At 38.0% G+C, this 26,604-nt stretch overlaps 1 protein-coding gene across 1 annotated transcript in view; it reads right to left on the bottom strand.

Moving 5' to 3' along the window:
- Positions 1–23,137, bottom strand: part of LOC139720056 (DNA-binding protein RFX2-like) — a 30,718-nt gene extending 7,581 nt beyond the window's left edge. The window contains exons 1-9 of the mRNA XM_071631432.1: positions 23,102–23,137; positions 10,953–11,066; positions 10,103–10,277; positions 9,009–9,171; positions 4,503–4,809; positions 3,437–3,618; positions 2,565–2,684; positions 1,716–1,947; positions 779–870 (exon numbers count right to left, since the gene is read on the bottom strand). Coding sequence (XP_071487533.1) covers positions 779–870; positions 1,716–1,947; positions 2,565–2,684; positions 3,437–3,618; positions 4,503–4,809; positions 9,009–9,171; positions 10,103–10,271 — 1,265 coding nt within the window. The 5' untranslated portion in view covers positions 10,272–10,277; positions 10,953–11,066; positions 23,102–23,137. The remainder of the gene's footprint in view (positions 1–778; positions 871–1,715; positions 1,948–2,564; positions 2,685–3,436; positions 3,619–4,502; positions 4,810–9,008; positions 9,172–10,102; positions 10,278–10,952; positions 11,067–23,101) is intronic.
- Positions 23,138–26,604: the final 3,467 nt, after the last annotated feature.

Genomic DNA, 26,604 nt, shown 5'->3' with positions numbered 1-26,604 from the left:
AAAGTCAAGTTCGGCTAGGTTGACCCATTTCACTTATTTTCAGTCCTCACGCAAAATCAGTGTGTGCGACTTTATGTTCGTTTTGAGGTGCACGGTCACAAATTAACTTCTGTCAGAGAGATGATTACGTCAGACTTTCACAGTCTACAGCACTCAGAACTTTAGAACATAGAACTTATACTAAATATGCAGTCATTTTCTCTTCAGAGACACAGCAAAAGGTTTTGAAAATATCATCGTGAGAATATGAAGTAACAATATTCATTAAAAAGTACTCCATCTTGGTTCCATTGTGTCATTTCACGGCACTCTGTTAACGTATGAAGTATTTCACATTCAGTTCTCATACGGCTATATGGTTGTAGGTATCATAATCTTGTCATCTCATTTACCACACCAGATTTGTGAGGTAGAGCTCTATTTTATCACAAGTTAATACTTCAAGAGTAGGGTATTTTGTTTTCTTTGTAACTGTTCTACATTGATCTTTTTCAAATTTAATTGTCAAAATATCTTTATACATTGTATTCACAATATCTAAACTGCAAGCAGACCATATTTTATTTCCCAAAATGAGAACACAATACTACGGCACTGAAACACTTGGTGAGGTAATTAGACGATAAAGCACACGACAGTCAATTTGCTCTGAAAGGTGGCCCTCCTATTCAGCTGATCAGTCCCTAGAACTTTGGTCAAGCTACCCAAATAGAAAACAAACAGTCCTTTATTGGGACTATCAAGTGGTGACATCAAAAACTCTTTTCACAAGACTTACAGCGCTGTGTCCGGCGGAGGACATCTCCAAAATGTCTGCCAGAGTTGCTCGATCAGTGGAAATTGCAGATTCACCACCACATCCAGTATTGACTGCAAGAAATGGCGGGGCAGAGACAAAAGATACCAGTGAGTGTACCATAGTCGGCATGTACTGTAGGTACAGTCTCTTCACTTGGCTATAACATTGTCAGCTGAAAAGCACATGGCTGACTAAATCCACAGACCTTGTTATACAAAGCTCTCATATTTAGCAGAGATATGAAGCTGTTGAGTATTATCACAAGTATGCCATGGTAGAGGGAAAAAGAAAGATGGGTTGACAGTTGTGCCTAAAATCTCTCCCAAGACCGGTGAGCTAGTGACTGGGAGTTTTATCAGGTGAAGACATCATTCCCCCATCTCATTTGCATAATGTGACTGCATCTGACATTGCAGCTTTGTGAAAAGTTAAAATTTCATTTATTTTTCAATTTCATTTATTCAATTTTCATTTCATTCTTATTTTAGTAAGTAACTCTACACAAACCTTGTAAGACAATCTTGCTACCCATGTACCCTGAAAGATTGTGGTCATTTATGAGGCCTGGGATATCATAACACCCCTCTGTGTGGCTCAAATTTATTCAAACATGTGCTATTGTTACTCCATGACTGCTGTACATCTATCTCTATGATGAATACTATGATGCATAAGCACAACTCAATGCAAATGTTGCTTATTCAGTTGACTCCCATTATAACAAAGTCCAAAGGACCGGCAATTTTCTTTCGTTATATCGAAATTTAGTTGTAACCGAACAAATAAACAATAGAAATACATAGAGTGGTTAATGTTGCTGCCTAGATTTTTACTTCGTTGTAACCAGAATTTCGTTATAACCGTGTTAGTTCTAACAGGAGTGCACTGTATCTATCACACTGTATCCTCCACCTACCTCACAATGTTCCCGATATAATGACTGAAAGATGTCGATGTCGTCTGGTTCGATGCCCTCCGGCAGCATGTCAGTGGCTACGATCAGTTCCTTGAATTCCGGCAGCACTGTGGTAGAATCTCCAAGGAACTGTTGGTGTTGCTGCGTCTGGCTCTGGGGGTGGTCACCTGCATTACCCGCCCCTGCGTTGGCGCCATCTTCCGGCTTGGCACCCATGGGGGATGGCTTGAATCTGGAGGAGTTAGTAGTCCCACATACTTTCATTCATGTACAGATAGCAAATATGTCTCCTTTCACAACATGTATACTGTAAATATACATTGAAAACTCGCCATTTTCCTGCCTTTGTTTGATTACAGTGAATCTTCTTCATCATCAATCGGTGCACATGAAATGCACATGTTGGAAGATATTCCATTCACAAGATTTGGTGACCTGCCAGGAGCTGATATCTGCTTACTTGATCCATTTATGAGTACAAAAATATATTCAACCACAAAATATATAAATACTGGGGTAAAAAAAAAATACTGAACAATATGTGAACTCCTCAGGCCATATCATTTTCAAATTTGGCAAACATACGGAACAATATAGAGAAAAGATCAATTTGCCATTTCATTTATGATACAACTTCTTTCAATAAAAATTTCCTTCTTTTTTTTTTGCCATGTCTAAAACTCTGAAGCATTTACTTCTTGCTCACAAACAGAAACCATTATATGACTTCTGTTCTGATACTTTGGAATTGTTACAAACTACACCTTGTGTATGCATGGGCACTAGAGCTTGTTCATATTTCATGATAATTTTTTCCATATTGCAAGGTCGCAGGCAAGCAATCATCACCTCTTCGCCGAGTTGACAGGCTGTTGTCTCATGGCAGCATGCCCACCGTCATCTTGGAACTGATTCAGGGAGGATGTGCTCTTGATGCGAATCCCATAGTAATGGTACTTGGAGTTCCCTCTGTAAAGAATATGTAGATGTTGCACTATTACACATGCTTGCAATGCATAAGCATTCTAATGATCAGGGCCATCTGTCTTTGAGTAGAAGCATACAAATTTGCCACAAAATATGCTAAATATCCAATTTGAGAGGTTGAGTAACTTATTTAAAACTGGGATTTTTGGTATTCCTCTGTACACATATCTTATTCTTTTTTTCTTGCTTTTTAACCAGTTAGCTATGCGCTCGTCACTACAGTAACTCTCCTGTATGGGGCACGCTTCCCAGACTTTTTCAGAACATGGCCCACAATGGTGCCAGATTATGATTTATTCAATAAAATTGTCATAGCAGCATATGGACATGAGACTGTAATACAAAAGGAGTACCCTAACATTTTCACTTAAGTGACTGTAAGACACTTTAAATATGCATGGATATGATTATGTGCATTCCATCCGAGAAATCATTTTTTATGGATAAAATTGAAGCATGGCTTACAGAAAGCTTGGAAACTAAGGCAATCACTTTCATGAAGAATTCCATGATTTACTTTTTTTTCTTCTTTTTTTTGCAACCATCTAGTCTGCAGCTGACCTCAAACATTGCAAGAATTAGTCGAACTGCATGAGACAATAATGTACCCAACAAATGCTCTCAACTTTAAGAATGAGACAGTTTGTTATAATCTTACAGGTACATTACACCCAAATTCCTCATTTCCACACACCACACAGCAGAGACAAAACTGCTAGAAATAGAACACGTACCTTGTGCCCAATCTTCTTGTCCGGAGCCCTAGGAAGACGGATCTGATGAGCTTGCCGAAAGAGGCAGCATTGACGGGGTCAAGCTTGTGCTCCTGACAATGCCTCAGGTAGTGGTTGTAGAGTGTGCTGCGTGGCAGACTCACCCCCTCCGCAGTCTCATAGTTATCCAGCAACCACTGTACCTGTTGAACCAGTGATACAGGGATACAGACAAAGGCTAGCATACATTGTTCAGCCAACATCCAAACTAGGAAGGAATATCAATGTAGCGCAAGTCTCATACACTCCTGATGTTAAACCCATCATGATCAACCAAACCCCCCATCTTTACCCTGCAGTCTAATGATGAATTATACTTTCTCTGCTGACTTATACAAGCACATGATGGCACACTATGCATTTTATTCTCAACAGCAGGGTGCTACATAAGCACTTGTCAGATTGCCCTGGGCAAGTAAAAATCAAATTTGGGCAAGTATTTTTGAACGACGAGAACAAATGCTTGCCAAATTAGGCAAGCAAAAAGTTTTTAAGCCACCTTTTTCACTTATCCCCCCCCCCCCCCACAAGCCGATAAAGTCAACCATATAGAAGCCCAAAGATAATGGCTGTTTAGTGATGCAACATACTTTACATTGCATTTCAGCAACTTTCCAGCACTTACATGAAGATGCCCCAATGCAATGCAACTGCAATACTTGATCGGACCAAGTTTGTTACTCCATACTTGTGTTTAAGTGTGTGAATCAACGCATGCTGTTTATCCACATGACTGTGTTTCATCAAGCCCTTTACTAACACATGATTTTCTATTTTATTTCCTTACGTTTTGATTTTTCTTTTCAGACAAGTAAAATTAATGTTCCGGCAAGTGCTTTGCAGCAAATTTGAAAATCTGCTTCCCTGACCGGGCAAGTGGTAAAATAAAGCTGTGTAGCACCCTGAACATTTATAGATGTATGGAGATACTGTATCTACAGAGTGGTGAAATTATGTTCTGATGTTTTTTAATTTCTGAAAATAAAACTTTTTGAAAATGGTGTTCCTTGTCAAGGTCAAAACTCACTGTTGCTGGCGACGCCCTGGTGGTGTGTGTAATGGGGTGTCCATCACCATCTATGCTGTGGCCCTGCACTAGGTATGTTCTCCCTGGCTGGGCAATCAGCTGTGACGCCCCTTGAAGCACTGATCCCCCAAGGACCCCTCCAGGAACAATGGAACCACCCATTACTCCAGTGATGGTGTTCTGTGTGCCCAGCGTTTGAAGGTTGGCTGTCGAGGAGCCAGTGCCCTGCCCCGATGCAAAGTAGCTCGCAACCGGTGTCGCTTGCGTGTACATCGTTGTTCCTTCACTGTAAGGATAGGGGTTGGTCCTGTTTCATCAATCGTTGTTGATTTTTTTTTTTTTTTTTGGTAGTAGGTGGTATTTTTTAAAGATTTCGGATGGTAGTGGTGGTTGAGTAGTTGTTGTATGGTGATTTGACACAGCACACCACACACGGATTTTGTTTAAATAGAGACAGCGCCCCCACGTGGTGATGAGATGACAGCACACAAGAGGATACAAAACAGCAAGGTGAGGATGAAGCGATGGGAACGCAGCGTAGGAAGGAAGGTGTATAAATGTTTGGAGGAAAGACACACAGGATTAGTCATGTTAGTTTGGCAAGATCTAATGGGTACAATATATTCCTTCAGTATTCTCTGCACTCTTCTGTAGGATACAGGGCACAAACAGTCTTGGATTAACTACTGGGGACTCCACCCATGCGATTTATCTACAGCATACGGTATCATATTCTCAAACAAACTTCTAAGCTAACAAACAAATTGCCACACTCATTCTGACTAATGATATGAGCTAGGGGAATAATATACAGGGAAATAATAAATACTTGATAGGGAAGCAACTCTGCCAGGACGCACACACATAGTATATCTACAGTAAATTCATACAGCATTTATGGCAGGCCATATTGTCTTGTCTATCATCCAAGGCCAAGTTTATACATAGCATACTGCAAACAAACTGTAAATAAGTACATGTAACATGACGACTAAAACAAGTCTCTTCCATGCAGTATCGCTTAAGAGGACAACATCAAAATCTAATAAAACTGAGGGAGACTTACTCTAAAAATCAAAGTAATGATAAATGATTTTCCATCCAATTTCACATTTTTTAAATTTGATGGATACACGAGACCATATTTCGGCAAAAATGGTAAAAACAATGTACAAGCAACTAGAAAGCAAGCCTTATATGTATGCAATACATACTCCATTCCAAAAAGAAAAAAAAAAGGTGCTTTATATGTACGTAATACATTTTCCATTCCAAAAAAGTGTGTGTGTGTGTAATAACGGGTGGGGAGGTAGTATTATCACTAAAGTTTAACTTGGCATGCATGTCAGTTCAAATTGCTTATGACAAGTTTTCAAATAGCAAATTACTCTAGTAATTCTGTATGCAACATTCATTTAACAACCTCAGTGCTCTATTTTGCAAGTGTTATTCTTATCTTGTGAATATCATACAGCTTGTTGTCGTTTTGGGGTCCTCTATCATCACAAAAAATAAAAGAGATCACACCAAAATGGATATCAAAGAAGTTCCATGAAAGTTACAGGCTAATGTGGCTATAAGTCATTATCAAAGAAACAATTTACAGACCAAAAGAAAAGAAAAGAAAAAAAAGAAAGATTATTTACTTCTATCAGGGAGTCCCTTTTATGGGACATTACAATCATGCCACAATTTCTTGTATGGATTAACTTTCGAATTTTATGTCTGGGTGCCTTTGTAAAACACTGCATGGATTTTCAAATAGGTGTTAGTACTAAGTCTCGGTTAATATCACAAGCTAGGTATATGCAAAACACATGTATTAAATGATGACATTATAAAAATCTACAAAATGTCGTTCCACAATGCAGATGAGGCTCAAAGGCTGTTGCGGCATGGCTATAGTGATCAGATGATCATACGGATGGAATGTGAATAGAGGGGAATGAGAATACTATCAATCCAAATTTAGCTGAACGCAAAGAGATTTTTCTCCTCCCCACCACTGTAGAGGGCGGACTCTACAATGGTGTCAGTGATTTCATGGGGGCTGCCATTGTAGCCCACTTTAGTAATGGCGGACTTTGCGTACTACAGTAACATTTTTACAGTGCCTATTACGCGAGCTTTTGAGCTTTTACGCGAGTACAATGTACATCCTTTGTGACTTGGCCTGGCTCCTGGGTTGCTCGTTTGCTAGCGTGTTAGCACGAGGGGTGAGCCCACCGCCATCGCCATCCAGTGCTCCCCTTGCACTCATAAAACAATAGTATAGGGCCTATGAAGAGTCCGCACTCTAGCAGTCACTGGGGAAAATCTCTTTGAGCTGAACCCAAGTAGTCACTCAGCAAACATTTGCAGCAAATGTGCAATGATTCAAAAACATTTTCACATGTGGAATGCAGCACTCTTATGGGACTCTTTTACGACATCTTGAACAGTAAATCCGTATTCTTTCTAGCTCTTCATCTTGCATAAATATGCATAATGGTACATATGAGAGCAGAAAATAGTTTCCATGCTGGTGTACGAGCAGGAATATACTACCTGTGATGAACATATCAAAATATGGAAGGACAGCTTCAAAATCCAATGCAGTGATGACTGATCAATTTACTTTGAGCTTCCTTTGCAAGGCTGCACATTTTGACTCTTTGCCAAAAATCCAAGCACTCAGACTTTGGTTATGATTCATCAACTTTGACAAAAGTTTCACTTATTAAATGCCTAGTTAAACATTTCGTAGCTTTCACCCGCTCTTCCCAAAGCTGAAGGGTATTTTCTTCTGTAGTATGCAATCCACAACTTTGTAAACATCATAGATAACACTTGCTGACTAATCTGGAGAACACTTGCTGGCTAATCTTTTGAACGAAACTGAGAAACTGAGTGAAACCCACTATTCATATGTGTTATCAATTTTTTTTGCAGGTAACTTCAATTTCAATTGCTGCCTATGTTACTGCCCTTGTTGAGCATAATTTGGTCAATGTCACTGGTTGTTACTTGTCCACAATTCATGTATGAGCCTGATATACTTCTTTCTTCCGCTAAGATGTACTTCTAATGTGAGGTGTACAAACTTGTATTAAAGGGGAGAATAGTAACCCATAAGATCTGCTTTGATAGGGACACTTTACCATTTGTCCTGATACATGTTGGCCCAAAGAATAGTGAATAAAGAGATGAGATCAGTGTTTCAACGCACTCACTACACAGTGAATGAAGTCATTACACAAATTGTATCTCAGTATGGGTGTCAAGTAACAATGTTTGTGTTGTCATGCGAAGAGGACGTTGTGACAATAGTCATGCGACAGATAGAGAGTATAATTTCCAAATACTGAACTGCACTGATATGCAAAACATACATTCCACCAATACAAGACAGAATCATGCGGGTTAATGTACAATAACAACACATGCATGTGTGTCCTGGCACGTGGAACAGCTCTTTATCAATGTTATCTTCAGTGAGTTACACTTCCAATGTTAAACTTCCTTGATTCCCATGAATAGTTTAAACTTGTACATTATTCAGAGATTAAATAAATTTAGAGGTGAAATCGATGAATACATGAAAATTTGGCCATTTATTTTTATTTTTTATTTGAGTGAATGGGAGCGGAATGTGATTTGGATGGAAACCAGCATTAGCTTGAAATATATAACAAAATTACCAAAACATAAAGTTAAACCTTTTTACATCAGAGCAAAATCAGTATGTCTACTAAGTATAGCACCCTGGTACATGAGCTAAGTGGACACCATTAGAAGCAAGCATGCAGCTTTAGGGAAGAGTACTAGTATACTATCTGGTTTATATTTCTTGTATTCACTGCTATCTTTGCTATACAAACTGATTTTTTCAAGTCTCTTTTAGTCTGTACAAATTCCTTATTTTGACTCATTACACCCATTGAGGACAGGCTGATTTTGCTACACGCATTTCCCACAGACCCCTGCCCGAGTATACTCGGGACTCGTCCTCAACGGGTTAATTAACTACAATTTGAAGCCAATGATCATTGTTCTGTAATGGCTTAAATAAAAATATTTTGTATCCCAGAGGAGATATTGCATCGGCTGTAATCAAAGTGGTGCTTTGCTCAAGTACAAAATGGTGTTCACATTGCTCATGTCTAAGGGTTGTAACTTTACAGGGGTGGTGGGGGGGGGTAACTTTGAGAAAAATCACTTTATGAGCTCATTTAAAGATTCAACCTTGAGAGTCATGTGAGTTATGACAAACAGAAAAGTTTGGCTCCAGGAAAGTCAAAATTATAAGTGCACTGCATTGCAAGGCAAAAGATAGATAAGAACAAAATTGTCAGAAATGAAAACAAGAGTGTCAGATTCACACATATCATTCTAAGCATTGCTCAAGTAGAAACAGTAAAAAGAATAAAAACAGAAAATGTCAGAAGAAAAAAAAAAGTAAATGGAAAAACCAGTGCAGACAAGATTCATCACACGACTATAATTGATCTTTCTGAATGAGCTCACATAGCGCCGTTAGCATAGATGGGACTTGAGTGTCGATGGTCTGGTCCCTGTACGTACTGCACTTGGCCTTGATAAATGGTGGGCTGAGCAGCCCGCTGCAGCTGGCCTGCAGGGGTAGTCTGCAGGGTCACGGTGGTACCGGAACTGGGCGTGTCCATCACCTCTGCCAGTCAAAAAGGGATGGGAGGCAAAAGGATGGTATGGAAGAGGCAATTACAAGAGAACATGTGTGTGTGACTGCTTGGAGTTTAAAGGTAGCACTGCAATAATTCTTCTATAGAGATATTGGTTCCTGGTCTCTACAGAACTTACTCCCAAGAATCAGATTAACAATAGAAAGAAGTCATTAACATTCTGGAATTTGCTGTGGAAAGTGCTGCTCTAATTTCCTTTGTCTGTGAAATGTATGTATTTCACATGGTCTACAAATATTTCCATGTGTTTGCTCTGTGTCTTTTAATAGGAAATATTTACCACATTCAAATATTATATTTTCAGAGAGCAAAAAGCACATAAAGAGGTATATCAAGCACATTAAGCCCACATTAGACAAGGACATTTGAGGGGAGCACAAGAACTCTTCATTGCTCATATTTACTGGCAGTGTGACATTTCAAAGCCATTGACTTGATCTGCCTTGTATGAAATAAGTTTCAACGATCAATAGCCACTGGCTCAACCAAATGACACTCTGTAGCAGGCAGAGGAGGCAATCAATATACCAGTGCCTTCTTTGTTTTTTTTTTAAACTGAGAAGACTATTAGCTGACTCCTTTGTTTCATAATCTTAAAGCCAATGGATTTGACCTGCATTTCGTAAGTAGCTTCAGAATGCCTGCCTCATTAAAGAATTCTGTGGTCCAGAACAGAATGTATTGAATAAATCAGCCTGTAATTAGCATATTGTGGGCAAGTAGTGCTAATCACCTTCTTGAAATTCAAGCACTCGTAGAATTACAAGGCATGTTTCAGTATTTCACTTTCACTATCCTGATTAAAGCTGATACAGCTCTCAAACCAATGCTGCAACCAATACAGCATGCTATTACGGGCACACTTGCAGTGTAGCAAATGACACAGAAGAAGTGACTAACTTGCTACTTGCAGAAACTGCTGGCCTCCGGACTGAATGGTGTGTGAAGCAGGCTGGATGGAGTGGGCGGTGACGGGCTGTGTTGCAATGATTGTCGTCTGCGAGGTCTGTTGCTGTTGCGCCTGACTGGATATAGTCTGCATGTCATTCACAAAGCTCTGTGTTGCCATAATACACTGCAATGAGAAAACACGATAAAAAATGTTATTCATTTCAGATACTTCCTATAATGTACACATGTAGCTGTAAATAATAAATACACACTGTAATACTCTGTTTACATTCATGATATGGGCATGTGGAGAATCTGTGTGCAAGAATCTCTGACTGACAAAATGAAAACTTTGAAATGCCATCAACCCAACAGCTTACAGAAAGGGAAAAGTACATGTACATATTGAAAGTGGCAAAGAACAACGTTCAGTTTGAAGTCAGCATGTGTGCATTGTAAGCAGTCCACATTGCAAATATACATATAGAAGCAATGATGAGGAGATATCATGACATGACTGTTAAGAACTACATGTAAATGTAATGCATGAAATGTGTTTTAGAAAATGAATGGTCCAAGATTGATGGGTGGGAATGTTAATGACCTCCATACACAAAATTCTGCCTGGAGACGTGGAGTCTGCAGCAAAGCGATGTTATATACAAGGTAAAAACACCTTGAATGAATTACGTTGAATGGCAACAATGCATAACAATGCACAGTCAGAATGATGAGGAAAAGATGCAGGAAAACAATGGCAGAAAGTGAACAGACAAGGAGAGGAATCTTGTACAACTACAAAGGGGATGCCTAAGCTAATGATTCAGTGTGGGACTAGGTGCAAGCCAACAAAACGTACCTTTGTTAGTTGAGCTTCACCCGACAGAAGAAATTACAGTGTGAGGTGGCTCAGAGTAAAAGGAGCTTGACTATGGATGGATATCATTCATGAAGCTTGTGTGGCCATTATACACTTTGAAGAAGGATAAACAGGATAGAAAAGAGTTGATCATGAAGAGCATGGAAGACTGAAAGTTAGGCACTGAATTATGTCATACAACAAACAATTCTACAAAGTACAAGAAATCTCACTGCCATTCCACAATATAAAAACGGGGAACATTAAAGCAAAAAAAAAAAAAATGAAAGAAAATGGAGGAAGTACACACACAGTACAGATGGGTCTTTGCTATTCCGATACAATTAACTGTAAAAGTTGTTATTTTCACAAACAGATATTGTTATGAATGAGGTCACAGACATTTCTGTGAGATGTAGTTTTCACAATTTGACACCGAGGCTATTGTAACATTGCACTAATGCCTGTCCATTCACTCTGCCACTTTATGCAATGAAGATTAGATGGCAATATTTTCGCCTGTTGTTAAATTTGGGGCCCAACAGTAATTTGCAAATTTCTCCATCAAAATCCAGCAATAACAACATGGATGAAAACAGGTATATCCTGTATCAAGCTTGAATCAAAGGCCCACCTTCCAATTACATCACACACAATGCACACAAATTCCAAGTGGACGCTAAAATGTGTTGATTAGTAGGTGTGATCATGGTGAGCTATGGTGTACATGTGTGATACACATGAAATGTGATAAACCATGAGAAACATAAAATTGTAGTGGTAAATCTCACAGACGTAAACATTGAAACAGAAATAGAATGTGACAAGGTTTACTGCAATCCTACAAGTATCCTCTCACACAATCAACAGAGATTTTTAAGATTGCCTTCGCAGGAATAATGATCCAATTATACGATTGTACATACTCCTGCAAGATGTTCAACACTTATTACTGCATTAAAAACACTAAATTTGTCCCTGATAATAATGACGGAAACTCATTTTAGTGAAGGGACTGTCTCTATGTAGGTAGACACGGGCACAATGTACAATATTTATAGACTTTAATATCACCAATGACCTTTCACTACATGCCATTTGGCACGGTTAGGGGCCAAAGCTTGCTAGAGTATCTTGCTGCCATCAAATCCACACATGCCACACATTTGTACCCTCACACAGGCAGTCTACGTTCACATCCAATGAACATGGGCCTTTTTATCAATCAAACTAGCATGCACCAGATGCACTTAGATCGACTCTCACACAGGCAGCCTACTGCAGACAGCCTAGTAGGTCAAACACCGAGTACAAATTTAGACAGAGTAAGAATTGGGGATTACTGTGCCTGGTCAACAGGCAGACAGAGCAAAGGAACAGCAAGCAGAGGCAAGAGCTGAATTAATTTGACAGAAGCTAATGCAGACTTTAATAGCCATCAATCTTCATAAAAAAAAAAAATAAATAATTCTTTTTTCTTTTCTTTTTTTTAAAAATGGAAATACTAGTTACTACAATGTGAATGTCCCTATCAATCCAGAGTGAAACTGGCCATGTTCAGGTTACAATTCAAATTAATGCTGCTACACACAGGGATGCCAGTTAGAAAGAAAGAGGGGGTTTGAAATACATGTCACTCGTAGGAAGCTACGTTTGTACCCTTTATATGATGAAGCCTGAAATTTGATATTCAGGACCTCAATTCAGGTTTTTGCCTGAAAACAGGCATCTCCATGTTGTGTGGTAGTGAAGCAGACTGAGGATCAGTGTCTTTACAATGCATTATGCAGAGAGAATACACTGTAGGCTGCTCTATGGATCACTAATTTTCATATTTCTGCCAACTACAGAATACATTTTATTTGGGTCCTTGCACACCACCCAAACTAGAGTTACTAATTTCACAGGTGAAGAAAAAGGTGGGTGCAAGGTACAAATGTACTAGTACATGTTGAATTCAAATGTTTGCTATCCCTAGGGACATACCTGGGATAACATTAGACTAGATGTATTCCTTAACTTTTAAAATCAATACTCAATTTTCCATTCACTAGAAGACTACAAAGCCCTCGGGAACACTTTCCATACTACAGGAAAGCAAAATACATAGAGGATGTCAATGGTATTTTTAAATTATGGTTCTGAGAGCGATATTCCAACGTCTCCCATTTTGCTTCTTTTTGCTCTTTTTTTTTATCAAGATTAATCCCTGATTTAAGAGTGCAGGCTACCTCTCTTGTCATGTTCAGCCATTTGTGGCAGGGTCTTCTCTGACAGCACTATTACTCATCAGATTTCTTGACACTATAATTGGATATTTTGCTTGACAACATCCTGAAGCGCTGCAAAAATGCTTGCTTCTCTGGAAGGGATAGAGAGGAGAATAGGATAGTTTTTTAAGTGAAGTGCTCACGAAATAAAATCCTACACCATCAATTCACATGTGGGCACTGCACTCCACTGAACGTCAAGAAGAGTTCCACTAAAAACAAAACAAAAAAGTGAGAAAAAAGAACAACCCTGAGGTCATGTGAACTTTACGGGGTTGTGGTCATGTCCTTTGCTCAGGACTTGCATGAACTGCTGGCTAACGCCCTGATCATCTTATAAAATGCTTCCTGACATTTACAATGACATCTAAATCCAGCTCCATACTGTTTGCAGGCACACTTCAGTGCTTCAAGCAGTAAAATAGGTGGTGCATTTAGTCTAACTTTTATTTATGCACACAAGATCTTATGAAGAGGAACTTCAGGATCAATTGTGTGCCAAGATGAAGTTGTATGATGCAAAACTGGAGCAAAGCTTTGGCTTAAAAAAAGAAAATATTAAAAGCTGCATTATGAAATTAAAGCTGGTAGCATTCATTGTAGGCAATGGCTATGTGCGCTTCTTTTATAGTTCATGGCTTTTTTTGCGGCATTTGGTTCCTGTAAACCTAAAACAAATTTTATGAAACCTTATAGAAGTTTTGTAATTTCAAGCTTATTTAATTCATAGACATTGGTCACCGGGAACACGAAAGATATACATTGTTTTTGTCAGAAGATGAAAAATGAGATTCAGACTTTTTACATAAGTTGTAATTTGATATATTTCATTTATATTCTCAATATCTGTTTTTATATCAAGTATTGTTTTATCTTTTATTTGGTCACCGGTTCCAAGTTTAGGTTTTGGATATCCCCTTCCTCATATGACTGTATAAATACATTGTACAGTGTAGATCTACACACACACAAACTCTAACACATTTTTGTTGTTGTTGTTAGGTATTTAGTTGTGTTAAATCGAGTTCTCTGAGTATATTTCTATCGTCTTTTTGTCTGATTATTTCTATTACTGCAATTATTTTAACGTATCATCATGTCGACTGCAAGTCATTTTGTGTATAATTTTTTTTCTTTTGCTACTGAAATAATTTTGATGAATCATATTAATTTGTCGACCATAAGTCACTTTTTTTTAATGATTTCATACCCATGGTGTATAAGTTTTAATGCGTATTTATCGCTGTTGTTGTTTTTAAATGAATTTTAGATGACTGTACATGTCAAGTGGACCCCTTTGAAAATCAGCTGTGCCGAAAGGGCTATCCACCCTATTGCTGGAAATCAATGAATGAATGAATAAATAAATGAATAAATAAATAAATAAACGAATAGATAAATAAATGGCAAAGCTGACAAAACCTTCTCTTAAAAAAATGGATTTAAATAGTTAGCAATGTTTTACGTGCCTTGAGTTTGCAAAAATTTGATGCAGCTTTGAGCTGCAGACAAGTCCTACTCATAGTTGAGCACTTACTGTAGCAGTACATACAAGGAAGTACACAAATATCACATAACATTTTCTCCTTTTGATGGATGTGCAAAGCCTAACATTAGCTGTTGACTACAAACATACAACACCTATTTAGAATGTAGCTATCCGATTGGTCGATTGCCCATCACGTGACATTTCTGGTCCATGCTGATAGAGATTTATGTACGTACATTGGTGAAGATCAAAGGGAAATTCAGCTGATGCCAGTAGTGCCTCAGTTATACAGTTAATAGCCAACCCCCACCCCCCCCCCCCCCAAAAAAAAAAAAAAATGTACTTGAAGGGTAACAACTCACAAGTACAACAAAATTGACAATTTCTTCTGGCTTACATGTAGTTTAGCAAATACACCCCTAACACAAAAGGTACAAGGTATTATGTTTTTACTCCATGAATGCCATACTCTGAGAATCCAGCGTATGTGTTTTACGAGCCATAATGAATACAAGAAATCAAAACTTGGGCTCAAAATCACCAATAACTAAGGTTCAAGAGAGGAGCAGTTTTACCTACAAGCACTGCAATGATGATGGTAAACAAAAATACAGGTACTCCTACACATTTAACAGGGCTGCTACCCCTCATGCATCAAAATCAAGATTCCAAACAGCTATTTGGGAGTCTCAGATGTCGTCTTGATGGGCAACATGTACAAATGTTTAAAGCAAGTTTGATTCCCAAATTAGGAAACTTTCCATACTCTATTGTCTGGACATACATGTACAATGTAAAGAAATGAATAGTTTGTTTTTTTGTTTTTTCCCCCATGATTTAACTGATGAGGGAGATTCCAGCAGAATCAGGGCAACTTGGCATTTCTGCATGCTACAATGTACATGTACCTCGCCCCCCCCCCCCCCCCCCCCCCCCCCCAATGGTACATGTATAGTCATAGACTGTCATAAACAGAATGAACACCATGACTGAAAGAAGTATGGATGTGAAATGTATACTAAGCTACTTGTAGTACATGTACACATGTACATAGTTTGGGTTAAGTCCTACTTTCACGTTTCTAACATTTTCTTCTTTTTTTTTTTTGGTGAGATAACAAGAAATCTCTTATGAAATATGAAAGAACAGGTAATTTTCAGAGAAATTAACCATTTATTTGATGAAAATTGGATTTGAAATGGCTGAGATCCAAAACAGAGCAATCGTAATAAAAGGTTTGACCCACCTTTTACTACAATCGCTTTGGTTTACTTTTTAGATGTTACAACTGTATGTCTCAGCCATTCCAAAACCAATTTTCATCAAATAAAATTAAATGGTATGCTCTGTACTATTTCATGAGTGGCTTCTTGGTTATCTCACAAAAAGTTAAAAGCCCAATCCTCATCTCCACCAGTACTATACCATCCCCTCAAGATAACACAAATTTTGTATACTTGCAGGAGAGTGCACCATGATTACAAATGCAAACAGACAGAGGCACAAAAGAAAGCTCAACCTGCAATCGTACACACTTCTAGTGTTCTCCAATGGCTGGGAAGGATTTTGTGTGATCGCTGATGTGTGTCAGGCAAACATCTGGTTCTTCTGTTTAAGTGTGAACAGGGACAATCGGCATGGAGCCGTCAATCAATACAATGAATAATTCATTGACCACCATTTACAGTCAACAGCACCACAGAATGGCAGGTACCTGGTATTCTTGGGAATGAACATCTTGGGTATTGTAATCAACCATCAAAACTTTTAGGGAGTACAGTGCATCATTGTAACTTACTTTTTAATTGTCTCAATTGCATGTACTTGTAGGGGAGGGGGTGTCAAAATTATCATCTGCCTTGAGGCTAAAAAATACAATTAGAAAAGAATGAATATCCACTTTACTTGTACATCAAAGCAAAATCTCTGGACCAGAACAATTGTTTTAAAGCTTGTTGGTGACTGTGAACACAAAACCATAAGATCTCTCAATATGACTTTACTGCTTTATTCATGATAATTTCATAACTTGATACAAAAAGTGGTGAGACTGCAATGTGACTGAGTCCTGACTAATGAGATTCTGTATCTAGTAAGATACAACATACAGATGTAGTACTGTTTTTGTGAACTATATCATATTCTACATGTTATACACTGCCAGTCTAAAAAGAGTCCTCATCAGAGACACTCGTTTTAAACACACTGTCTCATAGACACCACCAGGTCAGTTTTAGGAGGCCACCTAGGGGCCACTCTGAAATTTTAAGGGGCAACACCTCTGGGTTTAGAGGACCACCTTGAGGCTGACCTGAAAATCAATGGACACAACCAGGGCCACCCTTTTGAGGCCACCTTGAGGCTGCCTTGAAATTTACTGAGCAACACCTTAAAGGACAAGTCCACCTTCATATACATGTACATTGTACATAAGGATTGAGAGAATGCAGCAATACATTGTAGAACACATCAGTGAAAGTTTGAGGAAAATCAGACAATCCGTTCAAAAGTTATGAATTTGTTAAGTATCTGTGCAGTCACTGCTGGATTAGAATAAACTACTACAATGTATGATGTCACATGCTTACAACTATATTCCCTATAAGAAAAATAAAAAGAGAATTTCACAAAACTTTACTTTTTGAATAAAGTGCACATTTCTTCGACTTATAACTGACGTATGTTAAGGGTAATATTATTCCACCCGCCTTCTGAAAGAGAGAAGTCGAGCGTTCATTTGTTATGCGAGAAACATGGAAATATGCTGAATTTTCTTTATGCTTTCTTTATATCGTTGTACACATGTGACATCACAAGCTATAATAGCCTTTTCATCCAGTCGTGACTGAGCAGAAACTTCAAGAATTCATAACTTCTGAAAGGATTGTCCGATTTTCCTCAAACTCTCAATGTGTTCTACTAATATTGCTGCATTCACTCAACCAACATGTCTATGAAGGCGAACTTGTCCTTTAACCACTCTCTGGAGGAGCACCTTGAGGCTGCCCTGAAATTTCACTGTCACGAACAGGGCCCAGATCTCATAGAAAGTTGCTATGTTAGCAGCTCCTGCTGCACTGACAAGCGTCACAGAATTGACAATAATCTCGATTCCTGATTGGCTGTTGCTACTGCAAGTTACTATTCGACTCGAAGTTGTCATTATAGAAGAAGTTGCTATCCTTACATCTGTTACAATATGGGACCCTGGGCCCCACATCAACTTCTCTATTAAAAAGTTGTTCCATGTTCTACACCTGTATAATAACAGCTCTTGTTACAATGCCAAGTACTAGTATTAATCGTTTTTCTTGCTTGACTGTTAATACCAGTACCACAATTTGCTCATTCTCTAGCAAGCATTGCTATGCTAACATCTGTCATTTAAAAAAATTGGACCCTGGGCCACTCACTGGAGGGGGGCAACTTGAAGCTGCTCTGATTTTTGTTTGTTTGTTTGTTTGCTTGTGTTTTGTTTTTGTTTTTGTTTTTTTTGGGGGGACTGCAAAAATATTAATTCTGCAGGACCTCTTATTGGTCAACAAATATATTTGGTCAATGTAATATGAATGATTTACTCAAAAAAATTCTGATGCTCTTCCAAAAAAACTTGACAGGTTGCCACATGATTCAGAAACTATAGAGCTGCATGGAAACAGGCTGACTGTGTCAATTGTGCAGAAGATGACTTGGGCTGGTAAAGGTCACAATGATTCATGCAAGTGTGATTGTGAGATTGAAAGATCGCAGTGACAGTGTATGCACTGACGATGGCCTTCGATACGGTTTGTAATGAACAATAATTAACGTTTATGATCCTCTGAACTTGTAGTAATTATCAAAACAGACTATAAATTGATGCTACATATTCAATGACATGAAAGCGGAAGCACCTCTGGAATATAATGTATGCTATGCAGTGCACTCAAATTTCTGCTTATTTTTTGCAACACTGTAAGTATCAGGTATACTATCTCCAGTTCACAATTAAGTCACTATGCTTCTAGTACTCTACAGTCGATCACACCTACAAGGATTGTAATTGCTAATGCCATAGTAATGATACATTTCTACTGTACAACTCCCTCTGTTTCCGTCTTCTTATTTGGATTTCTTTGTTGTTTTTTTTCTATTCTGATAAAGAGTTCTCATTGACATTTTCTTCTCATGTTTGTCCGGAAACATTCAATAACAATTGGCAAAATGTGTAATCCTAATGTGTATTCTGCATTGATATTCATCTTAAAATCATATCACTACATCATGTAGCAAATGTATCATAAGCTTTCCTAATTCTGTCAAGGAAATGTTGGTTACAATATTGTTTACCTATATTCAAAAATACTGCTAAAAATCAAAGTCAGGCATGCATTTTGGAACAACGGGGGAAAATGCTTGCGAGCAAAAACTACTGCAGCCACTTTTCTTTTTCACCTTGAAATGAAGTCAACAATAAAGAAGTCAAAAGATGACTATTTAGAGATGAAATGCACTTTAATTTCATTTAAGCAACTTTCCTACACTTTTGTGAAGAACCCCCAATGCAATGCAACACTAACACTCAGAAAAACCAAGTAAATTACTTGAATGTGTTTTAAGTGTTTGAATGTGTTTGAATGTCTCTGAAGTGTGTTAATTAACAAGTGAGCACTGTTTATAAATTCATAATTGTGTTTCATCAAGCCCTTGACTTACATGTACAGGTAATTGTCTAGATATGATCTTTTCTTAGAACTTCTTTTTTTTCCTTTTTTTTTGGGCAAGTAAAATTCATGTTTGGGAAGGTATTCTGCAACAATTTGAATTCTGCTTATCTGACAGGGCAAGTGGGGAAAAAAAAGTTATATGTATGTAGCACCCTGCTTCACTCCCTTCAACCAATCAGGAAAGCCCTCCAAAAGATCAAGAATTTGTGGTGGCCCTGTTCATGTTCATTTGCATTCAGACTGCAATGTATTGTGTACAGTTTTGCCATTATGTACATGTAGGCTTCATGTGTGGAGAATCTGCACGAATCAATGTTGTAATAACAATTGGGGCATGCGAGAAAAAGACTGTGTATGGGGTATTCCATCTATTTCATATCAGTCAAAATAGTAAAATATGAAGTAAAAACATTCCGAAAAGGTATTTCAACATCTTCGAATTCTGTGAAGTGGTATAACTCTGGTAATATCTGCCTCGTATCTGGAAATGTACTTGTACAATACATCAGATGGATATTTCATACCGACTTGCAGTGCTACAAAGTACAGCAGGCCCCTACAGCAGTTTTAACTATTCATCAAGGGGTGCAATGGGTCTCTAGCCGGAGCCAGCGGGGAAGGGTATGAGGAGCAATAGGGTTAGCCTATTGACAATTTCAGTGACACTTCTTGGTTTTGATTGCCTGAGATGCTCTGGTCACTGACTGCTACTATATGGTAACTGTCTGAGACTGATAACTTGTTAGGGTTGACAACTTTAGAAACGGTGCCCTGAAGCTTCAAAATAATTAGGGCCTATACCACGACAAATGTGACAGACATACACTTGTAGGGTTATATTATTTAAATGATCCAAAAAATTTCCTTATCTCTCCCCAGTGAAAGCAAATACTGTAAAACAAGGAACATTTGTGTGCATTTACAGGGCTGCCAACTCTCAAACATTGAGCGTGAGACTCACTCATTTTGGTCCTTTCTCACTCTAAAAGTTTATTTCATTTGCATGCATTTCTATTGATCTCACTCATTTTGACTCCTAAATTATAGCATTGGCCCATGGGAGTCTCACTCTCAACTAGTTTCCAGTGTTGGCAGCCCTGCATTTGATTTCACAAATTTTGCAAGAGCCAAGACCCCGATTCGCAAAATTAAAATGCATGCGAAAGTTCTTGTCTACACTACATGCATTGAATGCCAGTTGAAATTCACAAAAGAGGCTGTTGGCTCCAATTCGCGGAAATTTCATGCCGGGAATAGATCTTAATATTTGTTTTACAGTAACAGCTCTTTGAAACACATACATGTAGGACCTACAATGTAACACAACTTTTTTTTTTCTGTACATCACCTATACAAATTTCATAAAATTTTATGTTCTAATGTTATAGCACGTTAATCAGATTGAGCAAATCGTAAAAAAAAAAACAAAACAAAACAAAACAAAAAAAAATCTTTCATGATTAGATGTCTGTATGACATTTTTTCTGTACGATGCCTAGCATGATTTTGGCAAAATGAACACTTGTAACTCACTCAGTAGGGTAGGCTTACAATTGTATATAATTCTACACATATTCCATTTTTCCTCCATTTTTTAAAATCACGCTAAATGCTGTTTAATGATCCCTTTCATTGAATTCAATCGAGCAAACTTTTTCCCTTCTCTCTTCTTTTTTACAGGTATTTTCTGAGTCTTGACTATATCTATAGAAAATTCAATTTTAAAACAGAATGTTTGACAGTCTAATGTTCAGAAAACATATAATGTCTTATGTTCAGAATACAAAGATGTTGTCTGAACGAAGTACCATATGTTGCATCCTGTCCATAAATACCTTCTCTCGTAAGAACTGGCCGTATAATTTAACATGAATTATTATTTGCCAATTTATCACATCTTTCCTCACCTCCCGTCCTTATCTTTCACACATTAGCTAGAAAGACTACCGGTAACAGTAGACGTGTAACATTAACCACAACTTCAAGAATGCTCCTAAAATTGAAAAATTAGAAATGTACATGTAACTCGAGTAAAACTCCCAGTTTTGGGCTGGCCTTCAGAATCCGAACACCTATCACTTATCACAAGTCAGCAAATTCTATCATCACAAAAAAAGCTGGCACTGTCATTCATAACAGGATCAGGAAGGTGGCTTTATAAAATCACCTCCAAAAATCCATCTAATTCTCAAATCCCAAATTTTACAATAAAAAAAAAAAATGTAGAATCGGCGCAACTTTTCCAAAGAGCGCGTAAATTACCATGGTAAGAACCAGGGTTGCCGAAATTTACAGCGAAAGAGAGCTAAAAATATAGAAATTAGCCGTTCCGTTGCGAGAGTTTCGCTTAGCGCAAGTTCAAAGTGTGATGGTATCCTCCAAAACACAAAAGAAAAAAAAAATCTCCACAAGGGCCAATGCAGCTCAGTGACTAAATGTACCATACAGGGGTTGAATGCAAGTGCCAACTTGCCAGAATTCGGACACCAACGGGTGCCACAGTGTCCCCAATACAACCTTGCACCAACAAGGTATGGTGCAGCACATTTTTCAGCAGCCTTGTAAGCTCACTGACATTGAAAGCGCATGTACTTGTAGTGCGCATCCGCATTCTGGTGGATTATCAAATCAAAGTGATGTTTTGTTTTGGGATTTAGTGAAATTCTATGATGGAAAATTTAACATTAAATAAAAGAAATTGGACATAGTTAACATGCATTGTTGTAGATATGACTCTGTGACGTTAGGCATGTCTATCTTAGGTAAACAAATATTGCAAAAAAGCCCAAGTGTCTGGAAACTGGTGGTGGTTTTACTCTAGACCGAGATCCACATCTAACATTTTAGCGTAATCTATCCACTATTTTGCAATGAATGCCAATGTAAGCTGTAACCTGTAACATCATTCTTTTTTTCCCAAGATCAGCTGAGCACTAATGTGTGTTTTCATTGGATTAACTATCTATAATCTAACTCTTCTTTTACTATGTGTGGATAGTTGTTGCCGGATGATACCGATACACGTTTCCCTTTCCGATCCGAGATTCATACGCTGTGCCCCGTTTACCCGCGTTCCCATTCATATGCATGCATATCACATACGAGTATCATGCATGCCAACACGCAAGTACCGTACCGCTATTCAAGCTGCGCAACCGTTACTACCGTCAAGCGTCAAGAGTCTGCCTAATCGCCAGCATGCGAAGTGCCCAGATTAGAATCCATGAATATTTACGAATTTGACGATTTATGATTATAAAAGCGAAAGAATATACATGATCATTAATTACTAATGTCTTAAAGTAAGGTCATGGCCTGCACAGCTGCAGAATCAAAGTCCAATAGTCGGCATAAAATCGTCCAGTCGCTAAGTCGTTACGTAGCGTGATCAAGCAGGAACACTCATATCAGCGTACAACACGCAATGGCTGAATAGCGTGTTCGTACTACTTTGCAATACAACTTCCCACTCTCCACATCACACAACCCAATATCCACGAACGCACTTGAAAATTGCAAAATCGCCATTTTGGAACAATGAATTACTCTTCTACACCTAAGCCATCAGATTATTATTAAACAATTTGATAAATTAACTCTGTTCTGTGAAGTCCAGCGAATGGCTTCCACACACCATAAGGAACACACAACGTATACACGTAGGATAAAAAGGGAAAAAATTACCTTGTCGTTGGCGGGTAACAGTCGCCAGGACTACGGTGACTATGGCGTTTATTCTCAAGGCAACTGTTGCTAAACCTCATCACAAGGAAATCAAGTGTATTAGTCCGCACCGGAGATATATTTATTCAACAACCTGATTTCTTTGACATATATCAGCATCATTTGCACTTCAATATGTATAAAACAGAACTTTTTAACGATTGATTGTCAAAATCTACAAATTTATGGGGTTTAACATTTGCTTTCAACGCACACGGAACTACAGTTCGTTGCCAGGTGCATGAATACCATTGTGCAAACCGTCCTACAGGAAACGGAAAATAAGAGAAAGAGGCAGCGGTAGCAGCAGAGGGTGAGCGTCCCATCCTCCTATCTCGCGTTGATGCACACTGCAGCCATTTTGTACTGCGTTGTCATAGCTACAGATTAACAAGACGACAGGTTGCAATCACAGGAATACCATGATGTGGAGAAGGCTAAATTCGAAAAATCCCTTACAGATGTTGGCGTTCCATTGTAACCATGATGTGGTCAACTTATCTCGATTGCAATTTAAGAAATTCCCTCCGAATACTACTGGTAAAACCCCGTAAAACCCATGGCAACTCGCTGTATGGCAGCAGTAGAGTAGAATGGAAACCTAAACGCTGACGACAACTCGTGACTGCATGTACGCGGAAAATGTTTCCTTTCTGGCAATCCTGCAAGGAATAAATGTTAATAACATAAACCACTTAACAGCTTTTGCCCGATTGAAAAAAGACGCTTTGCTCAGAGCTTTACAGAAATTAATACTTTTAGTTTACCTGTTCATTTTGTTAACTTTTCATTCCATAAAGCTCAGATTAATATAGCATGCGATGCTGCCATTATTTTTCATTCCATAAAACTCACATTAATAATAATAGCGTGTGCTCCTCCCGCACAAAAGGCGCGCTTTATCTTTTTTGTAATTCTCATTGACATTTCCAATATGAATAAATAAGTGAATAAATGAATGAATAGATAAATAAATATTAAATAGATAAATAGATAGATAAATAAATCAATAGGTAAACAAATGAATGAATAGATTAATAAATAAATTATGAAACATGCACCTGCTACCTGCGTGCAATACTCTCGTGTTGAACTGTGCCAGTCCTTGAAGACAATCAAGGCGGCTGCTTATATTGGGGGGGGGGGGGGGGGGGAGTTTTACACTTTAAAATAATTGTCTATAACGTAACATTTTGGTGTCTCTGAATTCATAAATCATCTCATCTCACACATCATATGTGTAAATGAAAATGATCTCTTTGTTGAGTAGCCTTTATTAGTTGGACGAATTTCTATGAAATCCATTCGGTGTGGGCAATAAGCAATTAAGATTTACACCTTTATAGTCTGTTTAGGGTTTTTGGTTTAATTCCTCCACGGGAGAATATGGGTTTATGTTACTGAAGTCGGGGCTCATTCAAATTCACGAGACCAACACCCACGAATCATACAGCCCACGAGTCATATACAGCCCATATAGCCCACGAGTAATACAACCCACGAGTCATTACAGCCCATTAGTTCGACCCGTGTATAATGCAGAACTCGTGGGCTGTTTATGACTCATCTGGACCTCTTTTTTTTTTTTCAATGACAAACTCGTGGGCTGATGAAATGTTTATTACTCGTGGGTGTCGATCTCGTGCAGGATGACCCCGTGTTAATACACAGTGTATGTTTCCACACTCCATCCTGAATTACTAACGCGAATTAGTGATTGCATGTCTTCATTTGAAACGTAGAGTCGCTATTGATTATTTTCACAATCTATTATATCTTTATTGACGGCATCGTGAAAACAGCAATAATTTCATTCCGTCGAACTCTGAAATCAATCTTGGTACCCTGTTTAACTTTTTTTTTCGTTGTATCAATCAAATCTGTAGAATTCAGATGAGGAAGTAAATCCTCCATAATGTTGTTGGTGTTGTTGTTTTTTGCCAATAGTATCCGGTCTTGAGTCCACGTGTTCTGGCAATGTTTCGGATTAAAGAGGAAATCCAACCCAAAAATAAATAAACGTCAAAAGAAAGAGAAAAATATTCCCTTCAGAACGATACAAAAAAGGAGAAAAAAATCGGATAAGAACGAAGGAAAATATAACATTCTAATATTTTTTTTTTCGGAAAACATTTCTTGACCAGTCATTTTGAATATTCAAATCAGCAAGTTGACGATGTCATGCTCTCACAATTTTTTTTATTCATTTCATATACAGAAACAACAAAAATCTCATATTTTCAACTGTATAAATATAAAACTTGTCTTAAAACCACCCGAAATAAAAAGAAAAAAATTTCACTCTTATGGGTATTGATGGAACATGCCTTTACTTATATTCGCTAAAAATAAGATTTGTTACCGAATTTCATAATAATACATGAAGTAGGCCTGCATGAAAATTGTGAGGATATGGCATTATCAACTCACTTATTTGAATACTCATAAGGACTGGTCAAGAAATGTTTTCCGAAAAATATTGTGAAATTGAAAAATGTCATATCTTCCTCACTTCTTATCCGATTTTTGTCATTTTGTATCCTGTGTATAGGGTCCTATAATAACAGGGATTTTTTGTTTCTCTTTCTTTTGAAGTTTATCTTTTTTTTTGGGGGGGGTGGATTTCTTCTTTAAAGAGGGTCTAGGGAGTTGTCACGTGAAAAGTCACGTATGTTTTCGATATCACTGTTAGAATTATTATCTAATCATCATCATAATTATATGCAACATTTTCTTCTTCATTTTTATTGTTTTGCTCTTTGGTGTTTTTTTTTCCTGCAGCGCTCATAAAAAGTACAAACAACAATGGTAACCAGTCTTGTGATTGTGCCAAAGAGGAACACCATCTACTAGTATATATGTCAACCAGTTATCAGTGCAATGGTTATATGTATGAACTGGCAAATTTGAAACTATGGGTAACAGTTTGTTTCGCTCTGAGATAGGCACGTGCTTAGTACAGACTTGCAATAAGCCGTCCGCAGTATTTTATAGACTTGAGCGCTCTGTAGATAGGTGTATAGGCCCTATGGATACTTACACTCAATATTTATCTCAAGACATGCATTCTTTTAATTGTGCACCGAATTTGATACCGAGCCTTGAGCTTCTCGTTATTTCACGCATCAACTTGTAACTCATCAATGTATACGGAATGGTTTAAAAATTACTTTGTGATATATAGTTCCTACTTATCTTTATTCTCTGTCATGGTTTAGCAGTATAACACAAAATAAACAGCATCCGTGACAGTTACATCAATTTCATTAGTGGACAAGAGCACAATGATAATGTCATAACGTGCATATGGAGATCACGTGACAGCACGATTATGCTATAGGGACACGTCTTGACGAAGCATTATACAGCAGAACAAATCTTACGAGGTGCACAAAAAGAAAGGCATTTTCAGTGTTGGTATCATATCCAAGTTACGTCTCTATTTACCAAAAGAAACCTTAATT

Source organism: Diadema antillarum, unplaced genomic scaffold (genome assembly GCF_040938485.1).
Source record: "Diadema antillarum isolate AM-2024a unplaced genomic scaffold, OU_Dant_1.0 scf00000010, whole genome shotgun sequence".
In the NCBI taxonomy this organism is placed as follows: domain Eukaryota; kingdom Metazoa; phylum Echinodermata; class Echinoidea; order Diadematoida; family Diadematidae; genus Diadema; species Diadema antillarum.
The sequence above is the reverse complement of the archived record's forward strand: the minus strand, read 5'-3'. Positions and strand labels throughout refer to the sequence as shown.